The sequence below is a fragment of the Lissotriton vulgaris genome, chromosome 6 (genome assembly GCF_964263255.1).
Source record: "Lissotriton vulgaris chromosome 6, aLisVul1.2, whole genome shotgun sequence".
Lineage (NCBI taxonomy): Eukaryota > Metazoa > Chordata > Amphibia > Caudata > Salamandridae > Lissotriton > Lissotriton vulgaris.
Window position 1 is genome coordinate 219,151,265 of NC_141694.1, and position 22,086 is coordinate 219,173,350.

The 22,086-nt window shown below is 47.4% G+C and overlaps 1 protein-coding gene across 1 annotated transcript in view; it reads right to left on the reverse strand.

Moving 5' to 3' along the window:
• GCFC2 (GC-rich sequence DNA-binding factor 2) overlaps positions 1–22,086 on the reverse strand; it is a 338,027-nt gene that overhangs the window by 304,474 nt on the left and 11,467 nt on the right. Inside the window, exon 2 of the mRNA XM_086926254.1 lies at positions 227–337. Coding sequence (XP_086782380.1) covers positions 227–337 — 111 coding nt within the window. The remainder of the gene's footprint in view (positions 1–226; positions 338–22,086) is intronic.

A 22,086-nucleotide genomic window follows, 5' to 3' on the forward strand; every position in this document is an offset into this window, starting at 1 on the left:
ATAGTCTACATCCTCTGCCTCCCTTACTTCGCCTCCAAAACCACAAGTTGAGTATGGTTTTCAGAAAAACACAGGCCACTAAAAATTTAAGTACAGGGATGAATTACAAGGTAATGATTGGTGCAATCCAGTGTTGTGGCCACCCCGACAAACTAGCCAACTGGAAGTGCAATGGTGGATGAAAATCCTAAAAAAAAGTTCAGACATCGAAACCCGCTGTCCGTACCTTTGGTTCTTTCATTGTGCCGATCTGGAGAGACTGGGGCTACTTTCTTCTTGACGTTGAAAAGCACTTCACTGACAGCTGGCTTCTTCACCTTGAACTGTTCTCCATCACCTATAAAAGAAAATACATACAAATAACACTTTGATTAAATGTATTCAATGCTACATGGTTATACGGTGGGGTGAATGAATGAGGAAAAAGCATGCAAGTGACAGATTAGATCTCCTTTGATAAAACAGAAGGGAGCACAAATCACACTGACTACTAATTTTTTTTTTTTTTTTTTTAAATATATTTTTATTGCAGGAATTGGTAAATCGTTACATATTCGACCAGCATTATAGATCAAACAAAATCAGTGAAATGCAACCCTTCGTCCCCCAGCAGTATGTACCCTTACACAGCCATTCAGCCCACAACCCAATGGTCGGGCGGCGAAATCCAATGGGGGCTCAGCAGGGAGGCGAAGCTGGTCCGGATGAGCCACTGTCCGTCATCTGCTTTTCTAAACAAGCCTACAAAACCCAAAAGAAAACCCCTCCCTCAAAACACTATGAACCAAATTAATCCCTACCCAACCCCGCCATCAGTGCACGGCAACAACCGCATTAGGATCTGTGAGAGGACCCATGAGGAAAGTAACAGAGCTGTAAAGTGCAATTGCCTATCGGGACTCAGGGCGAGCTGCTTCCTCACTCTCGGAGTCGCTGGGGGCGCAATAATCCCTGAGGGCCTGCACTAATGTCTCCCATTCTAGCGCTGCCTCCTGTGCCTTCTCGTTATGCTGTCTCCTAGCTAGCTGGTATCTCAGCGTGCTTTCCCCCGCTGCCCACTTCAAGAGTTCGCTGTGCCACCGGCCCCCCGTCGGACCAGCCCGTGCCTTCCAGTTCCTGGTCACCTCTTGTTTAGCAAGGAGAAGCCCCAAGTCGATGAATTTACTGGTAATTTTGTTTTTGGGAGTATGTGGAAACCAGTGTAGGAGTCCCACTGCCGCATCAACCGATAAGGATCTCCCTGTCACCTCCTCCAGGGTCTTCCCCACTTCCATCCAGTAGGAGGACAATCCCGGGCAGGACCACAACATGTGGAGAAGGTCTGCCTCCGGCGCCGGGCATCTGGGGCAGTCCGCCGAGCCCGTAGCAAAATACTGTTGGATTTTCGCCGGGGTCAGATATGCCCTATGGAGTACGTAGTAGTGGACCAATTGAAAGCGGGCGTGGCGTGTGCCCTTCCAGGCTCGCCGCACGAGTTGGGACCAGGTCGTCTCCGGGATCTCCTTACCTATGTCCTCCTCCCAACGGGTTCTCAAAGTAGTGAGGGGGGCCAGCCCCTCATTGATCAGTCTACCGTAGAGGCAAGTGACCGCCTTCACCGTACCCGCAGACATCATGACGTATTGGCACACCGGAGATATAGGGGGTTCCTCTTGCCCGTATTTCCAGTGCGCCTGGATCGCTCGGACCAGGGCCGAGTGCAATAGAAAGTCGCCGCGAGGAACCTCGAAGCGATCAATGAGCCCCCGAAAGGGCAAGAGCGCCCCGTCCTCGTAGAGGTCACCTACCAATTGTAAGCCTGCGTCCTCCCAGTTTGCCAACCGTGACCAATCGCCGCCATGGGGCAGGGCCGTCAGCATCCCCAAAGGTATTTCGGGCGCATACGGTATACGCAGTTGGCCCCGGGCGTGGGCTCGGTTCCAACACAGGCGAATGGTCTTCTCCTCCAGCGACAAGTCCTGTAAGGCCAAACGTTGTCGCAGCGCTATGAAGGAGAGAACATGCCTGGCCATTCCCGTACCTCTCCTGTCCTCTGGGCCCCGGAATTCCCTGGCGATCTCCTGGGTGAGGGTCTGGAGCTGCGCCGCTAAGTAGTACTTTTCAAAGTCCGGCACCGCAAGCCCACCCTCGGCTTTCGGCCTCATCAGGGTCCTGAGGGCCACCCTTCGGCGGCCCGAGCCCCAGAGGAATCAGACTATCATTGACCGTAATAGTCTAAACGTGGCCGGTGGGACCCAGATCGGTAGCGCCCTGAAATAATACAGCAACCGGGGAAGCGCCACCATTTTGAGCAAAGCGATCCGCCCTGCCACCGAGAGCGGTAGTGTAGCCCAGAAGTCCATACTGCCCCGCAGCGCTAGAGTACTGCGGGCAATGTTCCCATCTAGGAGGTCAGATGGTTCGTGGTAGACGTACACCCCCAGGTACTTAAAGCAGTCAGGTTCCCATCTAATCTCTCTACTGAGAACAGGGCTAGGGGTGCCTCTGCGAACCGGGAAAAGACAGGTCTTAGCCCAGTTCACCCGAAGGCCCGAGACCTCCCCAAACGTCGTGAGCGCCGTCGCAGCTCCATGCAGGGCAGCAACCGGGTCCTCAAGGAAGAGCAGCAGGTCATCGGCATACAGCGAAATGTAGTGTGGGCCCGAAGGTGTCCACAAGCCACTATAATGGGCTCCCGATCGGAGGTGCAGCGCGAGTGGCTCCACCGCCAGCGCAAAGAGAAGCGGGGATAACGAACAACCCTGTCTCGTGCCTCTCTCCACCGGGTATTGTGAGGAAATCAGCGGGCCCGCCCGAACCCTGGCCGATGCAGAGGCATACAGGACCGTGGTCCATCTGATAAAACCCTCGCCGAGGCCGAACCTCCGTAACACAGTGCTCAGGTAGTCCCATTCCAGGCTGTCAAAAGCCTTCTCTAAGTCTACCGATAGGACCACCGGGCACGGGGCATCCACGAGCGGTTCTCCCAGCAAGCGGGACAACCTGCGGATGTTCATGGTCGTGTTTCGCCTGGGGATGAATCCAGCCTGGTCTTCATGTACCAGGGAGCTCATGTGACCCAGCAGCCTCGAAGCCAAGATGCTGCTCAGTATTTTATAGTCAACCGTCAGCATTGATAAAGGACGGTAAGACCCCGGATCGGACGAGTCCCTTCCCGGCTTGAGGAGGGGAACCACTAAGGCCTCGCACATCGAGCCTGGGAGGCGACCAAGCCTCTTCGCCTCTCTATATACTATCAATAACCTTGGGGCTAGGAGATCAGCATAAGCTGCATAAAATTCCACAGGAAGGCCGTCCAGGCCCGGGGTCTTATTCCTCGCCATCTTTTTAATGGCGCTGCGGATCTCTCCCAGTTCTATGTCGGACCCTAGGGCTTTCGCTACGTCCGGCTCCACAGTTTGGAGCTCCAGGGGTCGTAGATAATCATCGAGCAGGACAGGGTCTCCGTCAGAACGGCCGCGGTACAAACGTTCGTAGTAGTGCAGGTAGCAGCTCAGAATCTCAGGCTGAGTGTGTACCACGGTCCCGTCCGCCATGCGCATGGACGTCGTCAGTGAGGCCTGGCGCGTAGGGTTAGCTAGCCATGCCAGCAACGCGCTCGACCTATCCCCCTCTGCGAGGGACCTAACCAAATAGGCCTTGTAGTCGAAACAGCGCAGCCGTTCGACCTCCGCCGCCACCGCCTCCTTCGCCTCTGCCGTGCGTTCCTGTAATTCAGGGCACCCGGGGCGGCGGAGTTCCAACTCGCGGAGTTTCCGATCAGCTGTATCTAAGTCGGCGAGGATAATTCGCCTCTTGCCAACCTTCTTGGAAATACAGTATCCCCTCACCACCACCTTAAAAGCGTCCCATTCCAGCGCTCTCGAGCTCGCGGTGCCCCCGTTGGACGCGAAGTATTCCGAGATCTTATCTCCTAAGTCCGCTTTGAAAACGCTGTCCTCAAGGATCTCAGGACGTAACTTCCAGGTGGGCACCGCAGGCACCCCAGGAAACCAACGAAGGTCCAGCAGGAGGGGGTTATGATCGGAGATGGTCCTGGTCAAATATTCAGACCGGACCGCCGCTGAAACCAGTTCAGTCGAGCCAAGAAATCCGTCCAGTCTAACGTGTAACTCATGTAGGCCCGAGAAGTAGGAATAGTCTCTAGTGTCGGGGTGTTGCGCCCTCCAAATATCCGTCAGACCCCAGTGCGTCTGCCAGTCCCTACGACCTTTAGCCACACGGCAAACCGGAGAGTCAGGGAGGGGCGGATGCGAGCGGTCAGTTTCCACATCCACTACTGAATTGAAATCCCCACCGAGCAGGAGGGGCCCGGAGAAGAAGTGGGCCAACGAGCCTGATAACCTGGAAAGGAAGGCAATCTGGTCTATATTGGGTGCGTACACACAGCAAACGTTTAGGTCCCTCCCTCCCAGAGTGCCCGAAATGGCCACATAGCGCCCCTCTGGATCTACCACTGCTTTCGTGACCTGGAAGGGAACCCCAGCTCTAATCCAAATTAGCGCCCCCCTGGCATACGCGGAGTACGATGTGCAAAAGACCTGCCCCCTCCACCTACGCTGTAGCGCCGCCCCTTCCGCCTTGTTCAGATGGGTCTCTTGCAGCAGCGCCATTTGTACCCCTCTACGCACTAAATAAGCGTGGACTTTGTGACGCCTAGACATGGTGTGGAGCCCCCGCACGTTCCAAGTAATGCATTTCACATTAGCAACATCAGCCATTGTCCCATATTGTTCGTGCAAAGTCTCCCCATCTGGGTCCCAACAAAGAAAGAGCAACAATCAACCCAGCACTGATGGCAGCCATTTTCCCCAACCAAAACTCAACAACCCCTGCTCGACCCAAACCCCCGCCCACCCTCCCCAGAACAGGACCCAAATAGCACCATCTAGTTCCCATCCAAACCATACCCTCAAAAAAAACCCTATCCCCGACTAATCCTGCGGTCGCCACCGTAGGAAGGCCTTAAGGGCCAGGTGCGGGCTGGGCGATGGCAGTGGGCCCTCGATGCCCTGGCTACCAGGACTAAAGCAAGCCCAAAACAGTACTAGAAACCCTCGGGGCAAGAGCAAGGCACCCCACCCCCACTTCCCCGGGAGTCATCATCAATCGTCGGCTCCCGCCACCCCCGTTGCGGGCCCCCGTCATCAGCAATCGTCGGCTCCCGCCACCCCCGTTGCGGGCCCCCACCCAAATGGATGTAGCTCACCCCGTTAACCCTGTCCATCCAGAAGGTCCTCAACCGATTTCGGTGTGATCACCGGCGTGTGGACGCTATCAGTCACTGATTCCTCGGAGTCCGTCGGTACCCCCTCGTCACCAGGGTCCGCTTCCTCTTCAATGGTGCCGTCCCGTGAGCCAGACAGCGCAGATAACACCTCCAACACTCCCTTCCGCTCCGTCGATGTCTCCGCAGTTGAGGGTCCGCCTGACCGGCCACGGCGACTCCGAATCCTCTTGGACCGCCGTCGCTGCTCCGGCTCCGCCGCTAGCTGAGATGAGGAGCTAAAGCCATCTTTTCCGGCTCTATAGAGTTCAAGCCAGTTACAGACATCCTCCGGGGTATCAAAGAATTGAGTCTTGTCATCGACAATTATGCGGAGCCTTGCAGAAAATAGGAGCGAGTATTGGATGCCCTCGCTCCGGAGCTCGCGCTTGACCGCCAAGAATGAAAACCGCCTGCGTTGGGTTTCATAGGTGTAATCCGGGAAGATGTTCACCTGGCTGTTCGCCACTTTGAATGGGCCGTTATGTCTGGCGGCATTGAGGATGAGGTCTCTGTCCCGAAAGTGCAATAACCGTGCCACCACCGGTCGCGGGGCACGTCCCTGTTGTGGTGGCCTCGCTGGGACTCTATGAGCTCGCTCCAGGGTGTAGAAGGAAGATAGACCCTCCGGGGCCACCGTGTCTCGAAGCCAGGCTTCCAAGTATGCCACCATGTCGCCATCCTCAATCTTCTCCGGCAGGCCCACCACACGAATGTTGTTTCGCCTGTTACGGCCTTCCGCATCTTCCGCTCACTGCTCCAGGGCAGTAATCCGGGATAGGGCATCCTTCATTGTCGCGGCCAAGGTTCGCTGCGCCGGCTCCAAGGTTTTCACCGAGCCCTCCACTTCCTTGACCCTATCCGAAAGCTTGCCGTGATCCGCTCTAAGGAGGCCCAGGCTCGTCGCCACCTGGGCAATGTCCTGCTGGAGGGCCGAGCGTGTGGTCGCAATCGCCTCCAAGACGCGGTCAAATTGTTGCTGCATTGGAGCGCCACCAGAACTCTCCGGGTCTCCACGTTCCTCTTTGTCCGGGGCCTCCGAGTCTGAGGCGGCTGGGGTAGTCCCCTTGGCTCCTCTTGGTTTCCCCATGTCGCCGGAGGCACACAGTGTGGATCCAGGGACAGGCGCCACCGAGTGCGGGCGTCGGCTAGGTCTCTCCCGGTTGTTGATCTTCGGGTCGAGGGCCGGTGATCCCCGTCTCCAGGGCCTGTTGGACCGTCTCAGCTTCGGCTCGCGCCACCACCACGTCGTCTGAGGGCACCGAGGAGGAGGCGGAGACAATCGGCGCCAGGTCGGGCAGGCCCGTTTGGTTGAGGAGGACCCGGAGTGAGGGTCACCAGCACCACCGGAGACTTTGTGGCACCAAGGGGCTGTGCCTCTCATGGGAGTGGGTCGGTCGGGGAGATGCAGCCAAGTGCGGTTTAGGGAGTGGGCGCCACGGTCAGGGCCTCCAGGCGTCCGTGTGCCGAGATCCACTATAGTGATGGCATCCGACCATCTAGGCGCGATCCCCGTTGCCAGAGTCCAATCAGATCGATACCCAGACCCCCATATCACAGGGAGACGAAAAGGTGGAGGGTGCGCCGCAGCTAGTGATGCTCCTCCAGTCTAATGGTTCCGTCCAAGGGGACAATGAAGTCCGGGCGCCATGTTGGGTCGCACTCCGCGGATCCACAAACTTCGATTTTCCGTCGGGTCACCACACGTTTGGGCTGCGCCAGGTACCCCGGCAGGTCCCCGTCGGGCCGATCAACAGTTTGCGGGGGTTAGGGTGCCCCACGGCCTCCGATTTACAGGATAATCCCGGGCTCAGTCCCGGAGCCGAGCTCTCAGGCGACCATCGCCATCGGCGCCCAAGCCACGCCCCCCACACTGACTACTAATAATGTTACTTTTCTATTGCAGTTCTTGGTAGAACCAGACTTCTAGAGACATTCAAGGTGGATCTACACCTGCTCGGTTACTGGAGGTACTTTCTGGAGGTGCTATCAATTACTCAAGGTTAAAAATACTGTGAACAGTGATACCTGCAACCAGAACACCTACTCATAATGTTGGAATTCTACTCATAGCTATGGTGAAGTGAAAGGGAGGTATTGCAACTTACAAACACTCAATAAGCAGAAAGGAACCACATGTGTTCCAATAAAGAAGATTAGTCTTGCCACAAAGACACAGTGTTGTATAAAATGGGAGACGTTATGTACAAAGTATGTAACATGATATTGGGGTGCCAGAACTGAACAATTACAAACCATCTTGCTCAAGAATTTCTTTGCTAGGCTTCCCCGAGTTGTACCTCTGATATACCATCCCTTCTGCTGGTTTGTTTCCTAATGTATTGAAAAGCAGCACGGCACCAGAGGCTAGGAAAAAGAAATAATCACAAGCCTACTGACAACAATACCTGGAAAGGCTGGAAGCAATAGCATGCCAAAGGTGTGGCAAAATGCCTGGATGTGATGACTACTGCCCAGACAAAGCACATAACATGGCAAAAAAAAAGAAGTATTAAAACTTGGAAAACAAATGCACAAAACATTAAATGTTAATATTCCAAGGTTGTACAATAACTCACATAAAATGAACCCCCTTCCACAAGTTAGACAATGGAAAACAGAAAAGAAAAAGGGAGAACTGAAACACTTTTGTTGCATCCAGACTACAACTGCGGCCTGAAATAAATGACAGTGCAGGAAGTTCAAAAAATGGAGGTCAGGGGGCAAGGTGTTGAAATGAGGACTCATTTTGATTGCAGTTAGAGACCTGTAAAACACGACTGCCAAAATAGATAGTAAATGAACTTCAATAGACGCAGCAGGGGAATCGATGGTAAAGAGACGGATGCATCTGAAGGAGAACTACGAGGGATGACAGCACAAATGGCTTGAATGGAGTCTTCAGTGTATGAGCTGCAAATGGTTTAAAGGACCAGAGTGAATTCAAGAACAGTGTGGTATTGCTGATGATGCGTATGGAAATCCAGATGCATTTCATGGAGGACACCATGAGGACTGACAATATTGGTTTGGTGGGCGTGCCTAGCAGTTTTCAATCAAAAGGATATCTCCTGGCCTTTATCCAGAGCTTCCTAGGGGAAGGAATTTTGAATGAAACAACCCATGCATCTGTAAAGGTCCATCAAGACATACAGAATCCCTACTAGAAGTTCAATAAAAATTTGGCGTTTGAATGCACAGTGTAGACGTTATATTATAAAGAGAAGGGGTTCTGTGCGAGGCCAATAAAAGAGGTCTGGAGCCTCACTGGAGATCAAATCCCAATATTTTCTATTACAGCAATGCCACACAACGCAGGAGGATTCAGCTGCCATATATAAAAAAGATTATTTTTTAAAAAAGAGAGCAATTGGATCCCCTTGCTTATCATGGCACCCCTCTGGGAAATTATACCAAGGATGACTGCACCCCGCCAGAAGAACATAACGATAGCGAATCATCAGGAGGGAGCTAAACGGACATCACAGACTGGAGTAGTGGAGAAGATAATATCGACCACGCGGCAGATGAAGAAGAATGCAGATGGCAAACTGGATAGAGACCACGATTTTTGGGAGAAAATACTGCGCCCATCCACCAGCGCTTCATCCTGCAGTTTACTGGATGGATGAATCCCCACATGCAAGGACCCCACCCGACCTTTTCTTCATTCAGACACCCCTTTTTAGGGAGAGGCCAATACCAACCTCGCGGGAAGAAAAAAAGGAGTGAGGTGGTACAAAACTGACCAAGGACCCAGACCAGGAGCAGGTCGAAAGATCAAGAGAACAAAGTACCCAGCACAGCAACTCGCAAGCGTTCAATCTTACAGACCTTGTCTTAACCCAAGACCAACAAGTCCTCAATAAAGGGTCCCCACCCCCTCTTTTGACCAATTCAAACTCCAGTTAGATAGATGAATTCTGTAGAAAACTTAAACCGAAATCATAATTACACAAACCTGCAGAGCCAACCGTCAGAAGGAGAAACAGACCTCAGAAGGAAGTCCACATTCTGTGTAGACCAATTTTTAAGGGTTCGTTATGTATGTGTAAATATCTAATTTGTTGTTTTTGAATAGCGCTCACGCATTCAACAGATTGCTCAACAGAGTATATAATAAAAAACACTAAGGTCCCCAAATGGAATACAGGGGCTTGCCCAAAGGTACACCATCTTTAATGTACCAAATACGTACAATTCACATATATACATCACTGACATTCATTTGATGTGAATCATACATAATGATTACTGGCATAAGAGTGCGTAATCTGTTGAAGCCAGCTTAATCGTCCTTTGAGTCAAATCATGGTTTATATAATTAGAGTTCCGGTGCAACCTGATCGACGGGCAGGTTTAAAGGCTCCAGACTGAGGGCGATCCATTTTCCACTCCCAGCGCGATCCCTTGCCGGCGAGGCCCACCATCAAACAGGGGAGGGTTTGGTTTATGAGAACACGAAAAATACGTGTCTCGAACGCCGAGATGTTTTGTCCCTGACCTGACTATAGGTACGGTGGGATTATAAGGTGCCTATTTCCTGATTCCCACTTTCACATTTCAATTGCACGGTCCTGATGAAGCGCACAGGGATCCATTAGGGACCCACTAGTTGCGCGAAAAATGTTAACCATTTTTCACTTTTAAAAACACACCTTTTTTCACGGGTTGAGAGGAGCTGGAACAAACTTGTCTCTCCCTTTATTTGGTTAAGGAGAGTCTCCAACTCTACATGTTTTTTAGCCTTACCTAGAGGACCCCTCATTAAACACACTGGGGTACCAACAGGTAATTTTAATCCACACCCCACTTACTCTCTTGGCCCACACACCCACATGCACAAGTTCAGCACCTCCTAAAAAAGATCTCCGTCAAAGAGCCCTCTTGTGGGGCCCGTGGAGGGACTGCAGCGCCACCCCTAGGAGGAGCATAGCCCGATGACGATGCTTTACACTCGCGAGGGTGTGTGAGGGTACAAGAATGCACAGGAGGACTCTTCACCATTGACTCACACCATATCTCTCGCTGGAGACTATCTTTACAGTCACTAACAACTGTGAGAAGTTGGCCTGATATATAGTGCTCACTATTCTAGTGATCACTGTGTATCATACCAAACGACCCTTATTGATGATTGGTTGTAAGTCAACCTTATAGACCAGCTATCCTAGTAGCATGGACAAGAGCAGTCTTTAGGCTAAACTCTAGAGGGCGTGTTAAGCCAGCTGTTTTACCATCACATATACCCCTTGAACACCAAGTGAAAGGACACCACACAAGTTGTTATGAAAATAAAGTATATTTATTTATAACAAGTCTACCCTGAATTCTATAGGAGTCAGGGAGCTAAGCACAATACAAAACTCTTACGAAAATACTACAAGTTGCACAATTTACACAAATGCCCGAAGGGCACGAAAAACCATATACTCTAAAAGTGGAATGCGAAATGCTAGCAGGTGAGTAACACGATCCAGAGGCTTCAGGACTGCTAGGACTACACTACTGAACTCTAAGGTTAGGAGCAGGAGGCCCAGGGAACTCGAATGCAGAGTGTGCACTCTCACGCGGGATGCGGGACAAAGTCTATGGATGCTAGCAATTCTAAAGTTACTGTTTCCGGACGAATCAGACTAGGTAGACTAAAAACGAAAAAGGATCTGGACACCTGGATAGTGAACCTGCGTTGGAGCACCGAAATTCTCGGGTTACCTAGCCCAGGGGCTGCGGCTGCATAGGGTTCAAATGACGTCGGGAATCCTCGTTGCAGTCTATGGAGCCTGAAAGAAGAAGTTGCTGGCAGGCGACCAGTGAAGATGTTCGGTGTGATCCAAGGCTGGATCGGTGATGGAGACGACCTGAAAGCAGAGGGGACTCAGTTCTTAATCACTAGCCAGTGATTGTGTGGGCACCAAGATGGCACCGGATGAGGTCACCGCGATCAGGTGAGTGGGCGACGCTGGACTCTGCAGCCACACGGGCCAGAAGGCGTTGTCGGCGACCAGGCTGGAGGTGCGAGCTGTCCCACGAGGGTGTCTGCTGTCGGCGATGCTGGATCGAAGATTGGAGCAACAAACCTTGGCAAAGGCAAGCCCACGCGGTGGAGTCAAGATGGCGTCTGGAGTGGACCAGGAGGGTCCGGGGCGCTCCTCTTTTGGAAGGGAGCAAGGGCCAGTCTGGAGCAACCAGACCAGCGGTGAAAACGTCGTGGTACGTCGTCAGGAGGGCCACTAGCCAAGGGGCAAGTGACCGGACAACGTGGCAAGCAGCAAAGAGCAGAAGGGCCCCACGCAGATCTCGTGGATGCTGGGGGGCTGGACTTCGGTGCTGGAGCTGCTCTGGGTTGGGGCTTCTCAAACCCCAGTGCACTCACTCGAGGATCCCTCGGCGGTCGTGCTGGTTAAGCGTCGTGCAGGTTTTGAAGATGGCCGGCCCCTCAGGTCTCGTCACACCCACGAATCTCAGCTGGGCTGATGATGCAGGTAGAGGTCAGAGATGGTAGGGAATCCGGGTCTCGTCGAGCTGGTCAGTCTTGATCCGGAGGATGGACGTGCAGCAAACCGCAACCGCTTAGGTGGTACCTGCTGGTGCAGGGTGGCTACTCCTTAGCCACAAGGGAGAGTCTTCAGAGAATGTCAAGAGTTCCTTTCGTGGAAAGTAGTTCAAGATTCAAGATTATCTAATTTGGGAAGGGGGCCCGCTCCTACCTTTATCCTAAGGAAAGGGGCTGGCACACGACTAGGTCCTGCCCATGGGTGGGACCAGGAGGGGGGTGGTTACACCCCTCTCCTTTGTCCGGTCTCTCCCCGGCTCAGGGGCTGGGTTGCCCCTTGAACTGGTTTGAGCCGGCATATGCACAGTGAGCACCGGGGTGCCACTTGCAGTCACCTTCCTCTCAGCCCTGCCTACATGGGATACACAAAATCCTGTCTGGGATGGTGCTAGCACCGCCCCGGACAGGAAACCCTTTGTCCGAGCGCTCCTCGCTGGAAGGACTCCCAGCAGCAGGAGGTCAGACTTGTGTCTGTGGTGGCAGCATCCATTTTGTGATGCTGAGGCTCGAGTTAACTTTAACCGGGGTTCACAGTTACATACATGTCGTGTCCCTCTAGAAGGGTGGAATGCTAACCCCGTCACCAGAATTGGCGAGGGGTTAGTATTCCAATTCGTATGACACCTTACTCGACATGTTTTGATAAAGCGATACCAAAGTTGGCAAATAACCGCAAGGGTTATAATGCACTTAAGAGTATATGGTATAGCGTTATCATGGAACAGCTATTAGGACTTGGTTCCGCAAGCTGCAAACGGGCTCAGCTCATGCCAGAGCACTATCTCACATAATTCCAAGCACTCTGCCTTCAGGCTTGATAAGGCCTGCCATAGGAGGGACTGATAGGAATACATGTGTCCATTTTAGGTTTAGATATAGGAATACTATATCTAAAGCAAAGGGTGATTACACCACCTTACCCCAGCTGTCGTGCAGCCAGTTGTGTCAGATTTGGGTGGCCAGCCAGGGGTGGCATAATACATGCTGCAGCCCCTGGTAGGCCCTGGGTACACCTATGCCCTGGATACCTAAGGTATGCTGTACAGGGACTGATAAGGTGGCCCAGTACCAATTGGTAAATGCACCTAAGGTACATGTGTGTCAATTTAGAGAGAGAACAGCTAGGGTGTGGGTCTGATTAGCAGGCCCACAGCCAGGGAAAGTCGTAAACCAGTGAAGCAAAAAGCAAAAATCGGGGTGACCATAGGATTGCAGACCCCACTCTCCTACAACAACCATAAAGGGTTGTAGAGTGCTTCTCTCCTTTCTTTTCTCTCCCTTAGGAACGGTTATCATTTAGTGTTTATAATTAGGGTTCTGAGTTTTATGATATTCAATTGTAACATTTCCATCTGTATTTTTTCCATATTTCTTTTTTAGGCATTTTATTTGTATTGGACCATATTTATTTTTACAATAAATGGAGAAGTAACATCGTATATGTTCACATTTATTTGATAAACATGCTCTCATACTTTGATGTCTGTCTTGTTTTAGCAAACGAAGAATCCAACTATAACAGATACTACACAGACAGGTAAATATTAGCATTATATTCAAATAAATGTGTAATCACTCATATGCCACTCCCTTTGAAGTAAAGCTTTATTTGAACAAGCCTTGCACAACATGCGGAGACAGTGTGGCCTGTGACAATCCCCAAGCCCTCCGCTTACAACCGTCTTCTCAATGACATCAACACATTCCAACATGCAATAACATTCTCTCCTATGTGGCAGGCGCGTGCCAAAGCAATCACTACATATCTTCCCTTTTTATACATTAGAAGAAAGAAGATAAGAGGAAAATAAATAAATAAAACATGAAAATAACATAACACAAATTCTCTAAGTTCTATACATTACACTTAAAACAATTTTCAAAGTTTAATACATTACTATAAAGGATAGAAGATATACAAAAAATGTAATCACACATGTAATCATTAAATCGGGTAGGATTCTTCACTATTCTTCCAAACTTTCCAGTTTTAACCTCTTGCTTCTTTCACTTGAAACGGGAGAGGCTGAGCTTCCACCATTAAAAACTTCCAGCAGGCTGTACTCCCACCATTAGAAATGCAATCATAACAGTAGGTCTCTGCCTGTGAACAAAGTCACACTGTGCTAATAGTCACTGATACAGTACCGCAAACATGAAAACACTGGCCTTCTAAAGTATGGTACAAAAAAAACATTAAATACCAAAACTATCACATTTATTTAATAAATGTGATTTTGCAATTTATATACAAACATAGTGAAAGTTACACCACAATAATCCAAGCTCATCCTACATCACAAACACACACACACACACACACACACACACATTCGTTCGACCAAACAAACATACCCACACAACATTTACCAAAATATGAATATATACACAAAAGCAAATACCCCCACAAGCAGTGTGAAGCAATTAATTACTCTGATATCAACAAGAATGGAATAATGAGATCAATAACAAGATTAACACATGAAATAAGTAATCAGTTGATGGTACCATTCATGTTTAAGGTCCAATTTCTTCTTAGTGTATTAATAGTTGAGAAGGAGGAGACAAGAAACGCAACAAGTTGACAAGAAGAGCTCCAGCACCGACGCGCGTTTCAGTGTGTGACTCAGATATGGGTCACACCTTTTTCAGGGCGCACTGATCAGGTGTAAACGAGGGAGGACGTGCCTGGAATAAATGACCAAAGAGATGGCAACAGAAGATCAACGTAAGATGAATGATAAGTGGGCTCTGGACCCAAATCAAAATCAATGGGTTCAGCCGGGTCCCTAAGCCAGGGCAATATAATATCAGAGTCCTCGAGGGTAAGACCCGGGCTCACACACTGGAGAGTCCAAGGATTAAGTGAACCCTCATAAGGGCTAACACTCCTCGATAGAATAGAACCCAGGATTGTCACGACTAATTGTCCATGATAAACAAACTAATAAACCTAGGTTAAAGGAGCAGCAAGTCCAGCGCCTCAGGCTGATACGGAAATAAGATGGGATATCGGCAGGATCCCAACACAACTGAAGGTACCATAATTACAAGCTTCTGGTGAACCTGCAACCTTAACTTCGGAAGCATCCGGAAACCATATTTCATTACCCCCAATGTTTCCTCCTTCCTTCTCATCACACAACCAATCGAATTTTCCACCTTCCCGTACTCCCCCTTATTACACAGAGACAAGGAACTCATGTGCCTTACTTTTCCATTGCTCAAAAGTGCAGCATTACAAAACACCTACTCAACTTTATGTGGTCTTGAATATCTGCTGTCCACTCTTTAAGACTCCAGATCTTTTTACTTTTACCAAATCACCCCCCTGTAAATCCACCTGCTTGCATCCATTCTTCCTGTCACAATATGTCTTGTACACCAGTTTTGCCTTCTTCACCGTATCCTTACTACGTCAGGGTTCAATGATACCCTCTTAATCTTAGGTATCCAACCAATGTTGTCTTTGGAAAATGAGGTTCTTCCTCATCAATTCGAAAGGTGAATGACCTATGGTGATGCACGGGGCTATCTTAAACACCCAAATAGTGTGCAACAATTCCACCTCCCAATTAAGGTTGTTGTTCTTGGCTAACTGAATCGCACCCTTTATCACTCAGTTAAACCCTTCCACTACACCCTTCCCTGCAGGATGATAAGCGAAGTGGTATAGTGCTTGATAGCTTGGAGTTTCAAAAATGTCTTAAAAGCTTCAGCCACAAATTGTACGCCATTGTCTGTTACAACTGATTTTGGTAGAGCTTCCCTGAGAAAAATGTTGCCTACAATTCCAATGACAGTTCCAGTGTTAATTTTATCCACCACTTCCACCTCTGGCCATTTTGAAAAATTATCAACCACAACAATAATATATATTTTTGTGTTTCATCAACATGAATTGGTCCTGTTATATCTATTCCTAATTTTCCCAAGGCATTCCTGGGGTACTGATGAGAGCCAAAGGGGCCTAAAGGTAACTTGGCTCTTGTCAGAATTTAGACAGGCTACACAGTCTTACAATCCTCCTTATGGCCATCCCCATTCCTGGCCACCAACACAACTCTTTTATGTGGCTTTTGGTTTAATACCTAAATGCCCTTCATGGCACAAATCCACAACTCTAGCACGTAGTTTTTCCGGTGGAACAATTCTGCAGTTCCTCAACACAAAATTATCTTCTACAATAATTCATGCCTTAATTCCTAAAATGCTTTTAAATTACTTGCCACACTGCTTTTCGTGGGCCACCCAGTCGAAACTGGTCTTCACTTACCCCAAAACTGGATCTTCCTCATATGTCTCACAATATTCCTCAGCAGAAATCATTTATATTCCTTCTCCCACAACTGCTGCACTGTACTGTTTGATGTCATCTCCTGGCACACTGGTAACAGGAAGAGGCAAACTTCTTTAAAAATCTGCAACTTTGTTCTTCGCTCCAGGTAAATACTGTACACTGTAACTGTAATTCGAATGTTTTACGACAACCTCGCTAGTCTGGGAAACTCGTTAAACAGCCCCTTAGTAGAAATGATCAGTTTGGCTTTTTACTAATTGTTGCTCATGTGTTCCTGGAAAATGGTGTTTACTTTTCTTTCTCTTTTTACACTTAATGCATTTTGTCAAGTGAGCTATTTGACAGAAATTGTGAAACAAAACGCAGTAAAATGTCCGTTTTTTTCTCTAAAACAACATTTGAAGAGCTAGTAAATGAATAGTACAAGTTGATCAGAAATTATGAAAGAAGTTTTTTTGTAAATCAGAAGTGTGATACAAATAAAGATTTAAATTTCAGGAAAACAAATCAGAGCACTTTACTTGGTGATGTGCCAATGAAAATATTTGCAGAAACTTTATTTCCAAACAATGTACACTATATACAAGTCAGTGACTAATTCTGTGGCTATTTCAATGTAAAATCTGCTGATTGCAAATAGCTGTGGACTGCTACTTTATGCATTATTTATATATTTATTAAAAGTGATAGTTTTTAAACATGATGCGTGAGACATTCCTTTCCAAGCTCTGATGACAATGCATTTAATGAATTAAGAGGCAAGTCTGCAGCCAATTGTATCTTATATGTGGTTAGATTTGCATTCTATATAGAGCTAATTTTTACTCTATTAAATCAAACAAAAGCGTTTTCTGTACAGCAGACGTGCGGAGCTTGCATATTTGAAAGTGCTCTCATATAGGATAAAGAAGAAAATGGCATCTCAGGGAATTAAACTACTTGCCCAGGATCACATGAGTTGAAACCAATGTATGGGTCAAGAGCATTAGAATTAGATTGAGTAGATTATTTAAGTCACTAGACCTGCAGGTCTAGTAAAAAAGAAGTTGGATTTTTCAAGCCCTGTCTATACTGCTCTAAACCCCACACACAGGCTAGGGCTTCCCGTTCAATCACTAACCATTTCTCCTTAGTAGGTGTTAATGATAGTGATATGAATGCTACTACACACGCTTCCCCATGGTCATGTATCGGTGTGAGGACAGCACCTCTGCCTTTAGTTCGATCGTCTGTAGTAACCACAGATTTCAATGAGAGGTCAAAACCTTGTAAGGGCATGACTGAACACATATCGTTTAATTAAAGTAAACTCATGTTGACATTCATGGGTCCACACAAACTTGTTCTTGTTAAGTTGTAAGATGTTATGTGTTTTACTTGAAAAGTTAGGAACAAATTTGGAGTAATATTCTTCTAAACCCAAAAATGCTCTGACTTCATCCTTGTTACCTGGTACAGGTGACTTTTCTATAGCTTCAAGCAACTCTTTCTTGGGTTTCATACCATTCACCGACACCTCATGTCCTTGACAGGCTACACGCTGCCTAGTGAACTTACATTTTTTTTAATCCGCAGTCAAACCTCTGGTACTCAAAATACTCATCACTTTCCTGACTGCCTTATGATTACTCTTGCTTCTCCCCATTAGGAGTATATCATCTTGGAAGAAGGAAACATTCTTAACCAGTTTGTACATTAAACGTTGAAACATGACTGCTGCTGTAGCCAAACCAAAAGGTACACTCACATACCTGAAACGTTGAAACATGACTGCTGCTGTAGCCAAACCAAAAGGTACACTCACATACCTGAAACAGCCAAAAGGAGTAACAAAAGTTGTTAAATTGAGACGGTCTTTGTGCAATGGCACCTGGTGGTAAGCAGCGGTAAGATCAATGGTTGTGAACCATTCCATTCCCTTGGTGACAAAGCATTTCCCTTATTTTCAAAGGAGAAAACTGGTCCACAACAATGTTCTTGTTAACATCTCTCATATCCACACAAACAGATTTTTTCCATTCGCCCTCTGAGCTACCACCAATGGAGATACCCACTCAGGCGTTTCCACTCTTTATATCACTCCCTCCGAAAAAAGTTTCTCTAGTTCTTCCTTGACCTCTTCTTTCAAGGTTAGGTGTATACTCCTCACTTTATGGACTTGGGGTACAGCTTTTTTATTCAAAATAATTTTGTGCTGGAACCCTTCCAATTTCCCTATGGAACCAGAAAATACCTCAGGAAATTACTTCAAAATATCTTGTTCCAATGTGTCAAATTCCTGCACTACCAACACTCAATCTGAGCTGTTGGGGTCAAGAATGATCTTCAACCCTCTTTGATCACCCTACCGCACCCCAAAACAGGATCCTGTAACAGCGACATATAATTTACACATTGTACGCCTATTAGTAAACTCAATTAGTAAAATCCTCATTCCCACCATATGCATGTCCTCCCCAGTAAAAGTCTTAGGACAAGTGTCAGCAGGTTCCAACAAATTACCTACTACAGGTGCAATGGTTGTTTGCCAAACTTATTCATTAATGATGGTGTAAGGCGAGCCGGAATCAGGTGTTACCGTAACAACTACACCCCCTTGTTAGTCTCTCGCTTAGATCTTTTCTTGTGGTGTTCCCCTACTTCTAAAACACCAACATCCACACATAGAACACATATATTTAAGTTCTCATCATCAGAATCTTCTGACTCAGAGTTCAATTCTTGAACGAGGAAGTTTACTCCTCTACCTTTCTGTTTCCTGCACACCTTCTGGTAAACCCCTACCATACCACAGCCAGAACACCTTTGGTTCCTCTCAGGACATCTTTCATCATTGGCAAAATGTCCTTTATGACAACATCCAAGGCAACAAGCACTCCCATCCCTGTACCTGGATTGAATAGAACAGCCTGCAACATTTTCATCTTTTCTGGCACAGGCTTTAGTTGTGTTCTTTACACATCCTTGGAGCGTACCTGTGCGCCCACACTTTTTTCCACCTCCCTCCTTACTTGGAATGACAGCTCTAGCACACCTCCCAGTTAATTCTGCTTTTTTCACCACTTCATCTATCTCTTGGAGTGTGGATTCACCCATGGTCCACAACTTGTTTTATAAATTAGAATTTGCAGCATGCATGACTATCTGGTCACTAATAAACTGGTCATGTAAATTGGCAAACCCACAAGTTAGTGGTAGATTTCTTTCCTTTAGAAAGGAACTTAAGACCTGGCTTTTCTCCCAGTAATTCTTTGTCGGCCCGTAGTTGGTGTTGTGTTGTGCTCTTTTCCTTTCAGTCCTCTTTGCCAAAGCGCCGGGACACTCCATGGAGTAGCTGTGCGCTATAGAAGAGACCTTTTATAACATAACATAACATAACAGATTTTTTAAGGCTGCGAAGTAATTTTCAACCCGCTCATTCTCGCTTTGCTCCCTATGAAAGTATGCCCGTCGCTTATGATAACATAAAAAGATCTCATCCATCAAATGGCAGTTTCCCAAAGTATGGCTCACATTGTCGTCATGCGTGGTTTTCCTTAGGAGATCGGCTCTTTTTTCCAGATTGCGGACACAGACGCTATTGTGCTTGTTTCAAATGGCGCTGGGGTAAAACCTGTCAAGCACACATGCGTTCCCTTCAGCCTTGTCTTTCAGTGACGTAAAGAGGCTCGTGGTTCCTCGAGACACGTCAAGGACACCTTCCCGATCGACTCCCATTTCCTACCTTCGATTACTCTGGGCAGAGGACATTCTGTGATAAACCTCAATTTATAAAGGATCCATTTTGGTTATTAGGAACCGTGAGCACTACGCAATAACAAGCAGTGACATCTCACTCCTGCCAACTTTCAAAAAGTCTGGAGAACTATGGAACTCCTCTTCTTCACAACAGAACTGTGAAAGACGCTCCTTCCCCTCCCGCACCATTTGCCTTTCTGGTGCCACACGCCCCCCTCGCCAACACTTCACTGGTCCTGAAGAAGACCCCAGCAGTAAGGTTCAAGATACCTACGGATATAGGGGTCGAAACGTCGACTTCAAAACATTTGCCAATACTGAATTGTCAGTGACTAATCAACTGTGTTCATTATGGCTATATGGCATATATATGTATATGAACTGTGGATTTAGACCATCTGGTATATGATTTATGCAGACCAAAACTGTATGTGATTTTTTGTCACTTTCACCTAACCTTCCCTTCCCTTTTCATTTCACTACTCAATTTTCTTCCTTTCGCCTTCATTCCCCTTGGCGCCACACACTTCAATATGATACCTGTTCAAGGTGTTTTTGTAAAATTGTTCTACCGATATGTTTTGTTGCTATGTGTTTTGTTTTCCCAATGTGATTAAATAACATTGGTGTTACATATTTTTCTCTCTCATGACTTGTGTCCTGTGAAAATTCCTTTTTTCTTCCCACCGTTCAAAGTCTTTAAGATGCTGGGACCATTATTATATATACCGTCACATTCTTGTCATGTGTGGTTTTCCTTAGGTGATCGGCTCTTTTTTCCAGATTGCAGACACAGATGCTATTGTGCTTGTTTCAAATGGCACTAAGGTACAACCTGTCAAGCACACATGCGCTCCCTTCAGCCTTGTCTTTCAGTGACGTAAAGAGGCGCGTGGGCAAGCTGCGTTGAGGCAGGATTCTTGTGCCATATCACAGGAGTTCCGAGCTGCCAAAATTAAGGTACGCCTCTAAGTAAAATACCTTGCGGACAGATCCACGCGAAATACAAGGATACAATTTAGGCTGGAAACTCTCTTTACCAGACTCTGATGTGGCTTTTTACCATGGATTAAATCTATTCACACATGGATTCTTCGTGCCAGGATGGGTGACAACTTGTCGCCAATCTGTAATGACTCGTACGCTGTTTCCTTTGAAGTAAAGCTTTATTGGCACAATCCTGGCACAACATGTGGAGAAAGTGTGGCCCTCTGACAATCTCCGAGCCCTCTGCTTACAACCATTTTCTCGATGACTTCAACACATTCCAACACACAATAACATTCTCAACTATGTGGCAGGCTTATTCCAAAGACATCACTACAAAATGTTTAACATATGCCTATTTAAGGAAATGTCATCCTGCTTGTTTTTTTTAATTCCCTATGCTGTATCTGATCAGCATGGAGAGCCCCTCAGAAGAGGCAAAATCTTCACTATTTTTCCGCTTTCAAAAATAAATTCAGTCAGAAAACATTTTGATTTCTGTCTGAATCTCTAACAATCAGTAAAAATTGGAAACTGGGAACCTCATTATAATGTACCAAAAACCCCACATGAGCACCTAGACACACCTATAATACTGACCCAATGAGTGAGCAGTCCAATTGCTCGCTCACTTATTATGTAGGACCTACACTCAGGTTTCCAGTATTAAAGTAGAGCAGCTTGAGTGCCCGGTGATAGTTTGTTGTGCTATTCAAAATAAAGAGTTATTTATGGATAGTTAATTCCAAACTTTTTTCAATACGAAATCAAGCACATGGGTCGGCAAGTTCTGCAGGCCGTGCAAGTCATCTGGCCGTAATTTCACCCATTAGGCCTGGTATAGGTGTGAACTTTGGTGATCCGATCACCAGCTGTCTCGATTCAAACAATGAAGACGAGGGAAACATATAACTATAAGACATTCCACCCATTTGAGCTACCAGAACCGTATACGATCTTACAACTGCTGCAAAGCACCAGAATTTGAAGGGCACTAACCTAGTAAACAAGCATTTGCAATGCAATAGGTCTCGCATTAGGAAAGTTTGAGCTATTGGTCTAGTAAATGACAATTTTTTTATTTATGTGTTGGTTTTAAAAATAGCGAAATTAATAGCCTTGTCATTTACAATGCCAATACTTTTAACTTTTGCAAATGTGACACCTATAGCATTTGCAATGCAACATGTTTTGTATTTACGTGACTTAGATGTATTGATATTACAAATAACAATGACT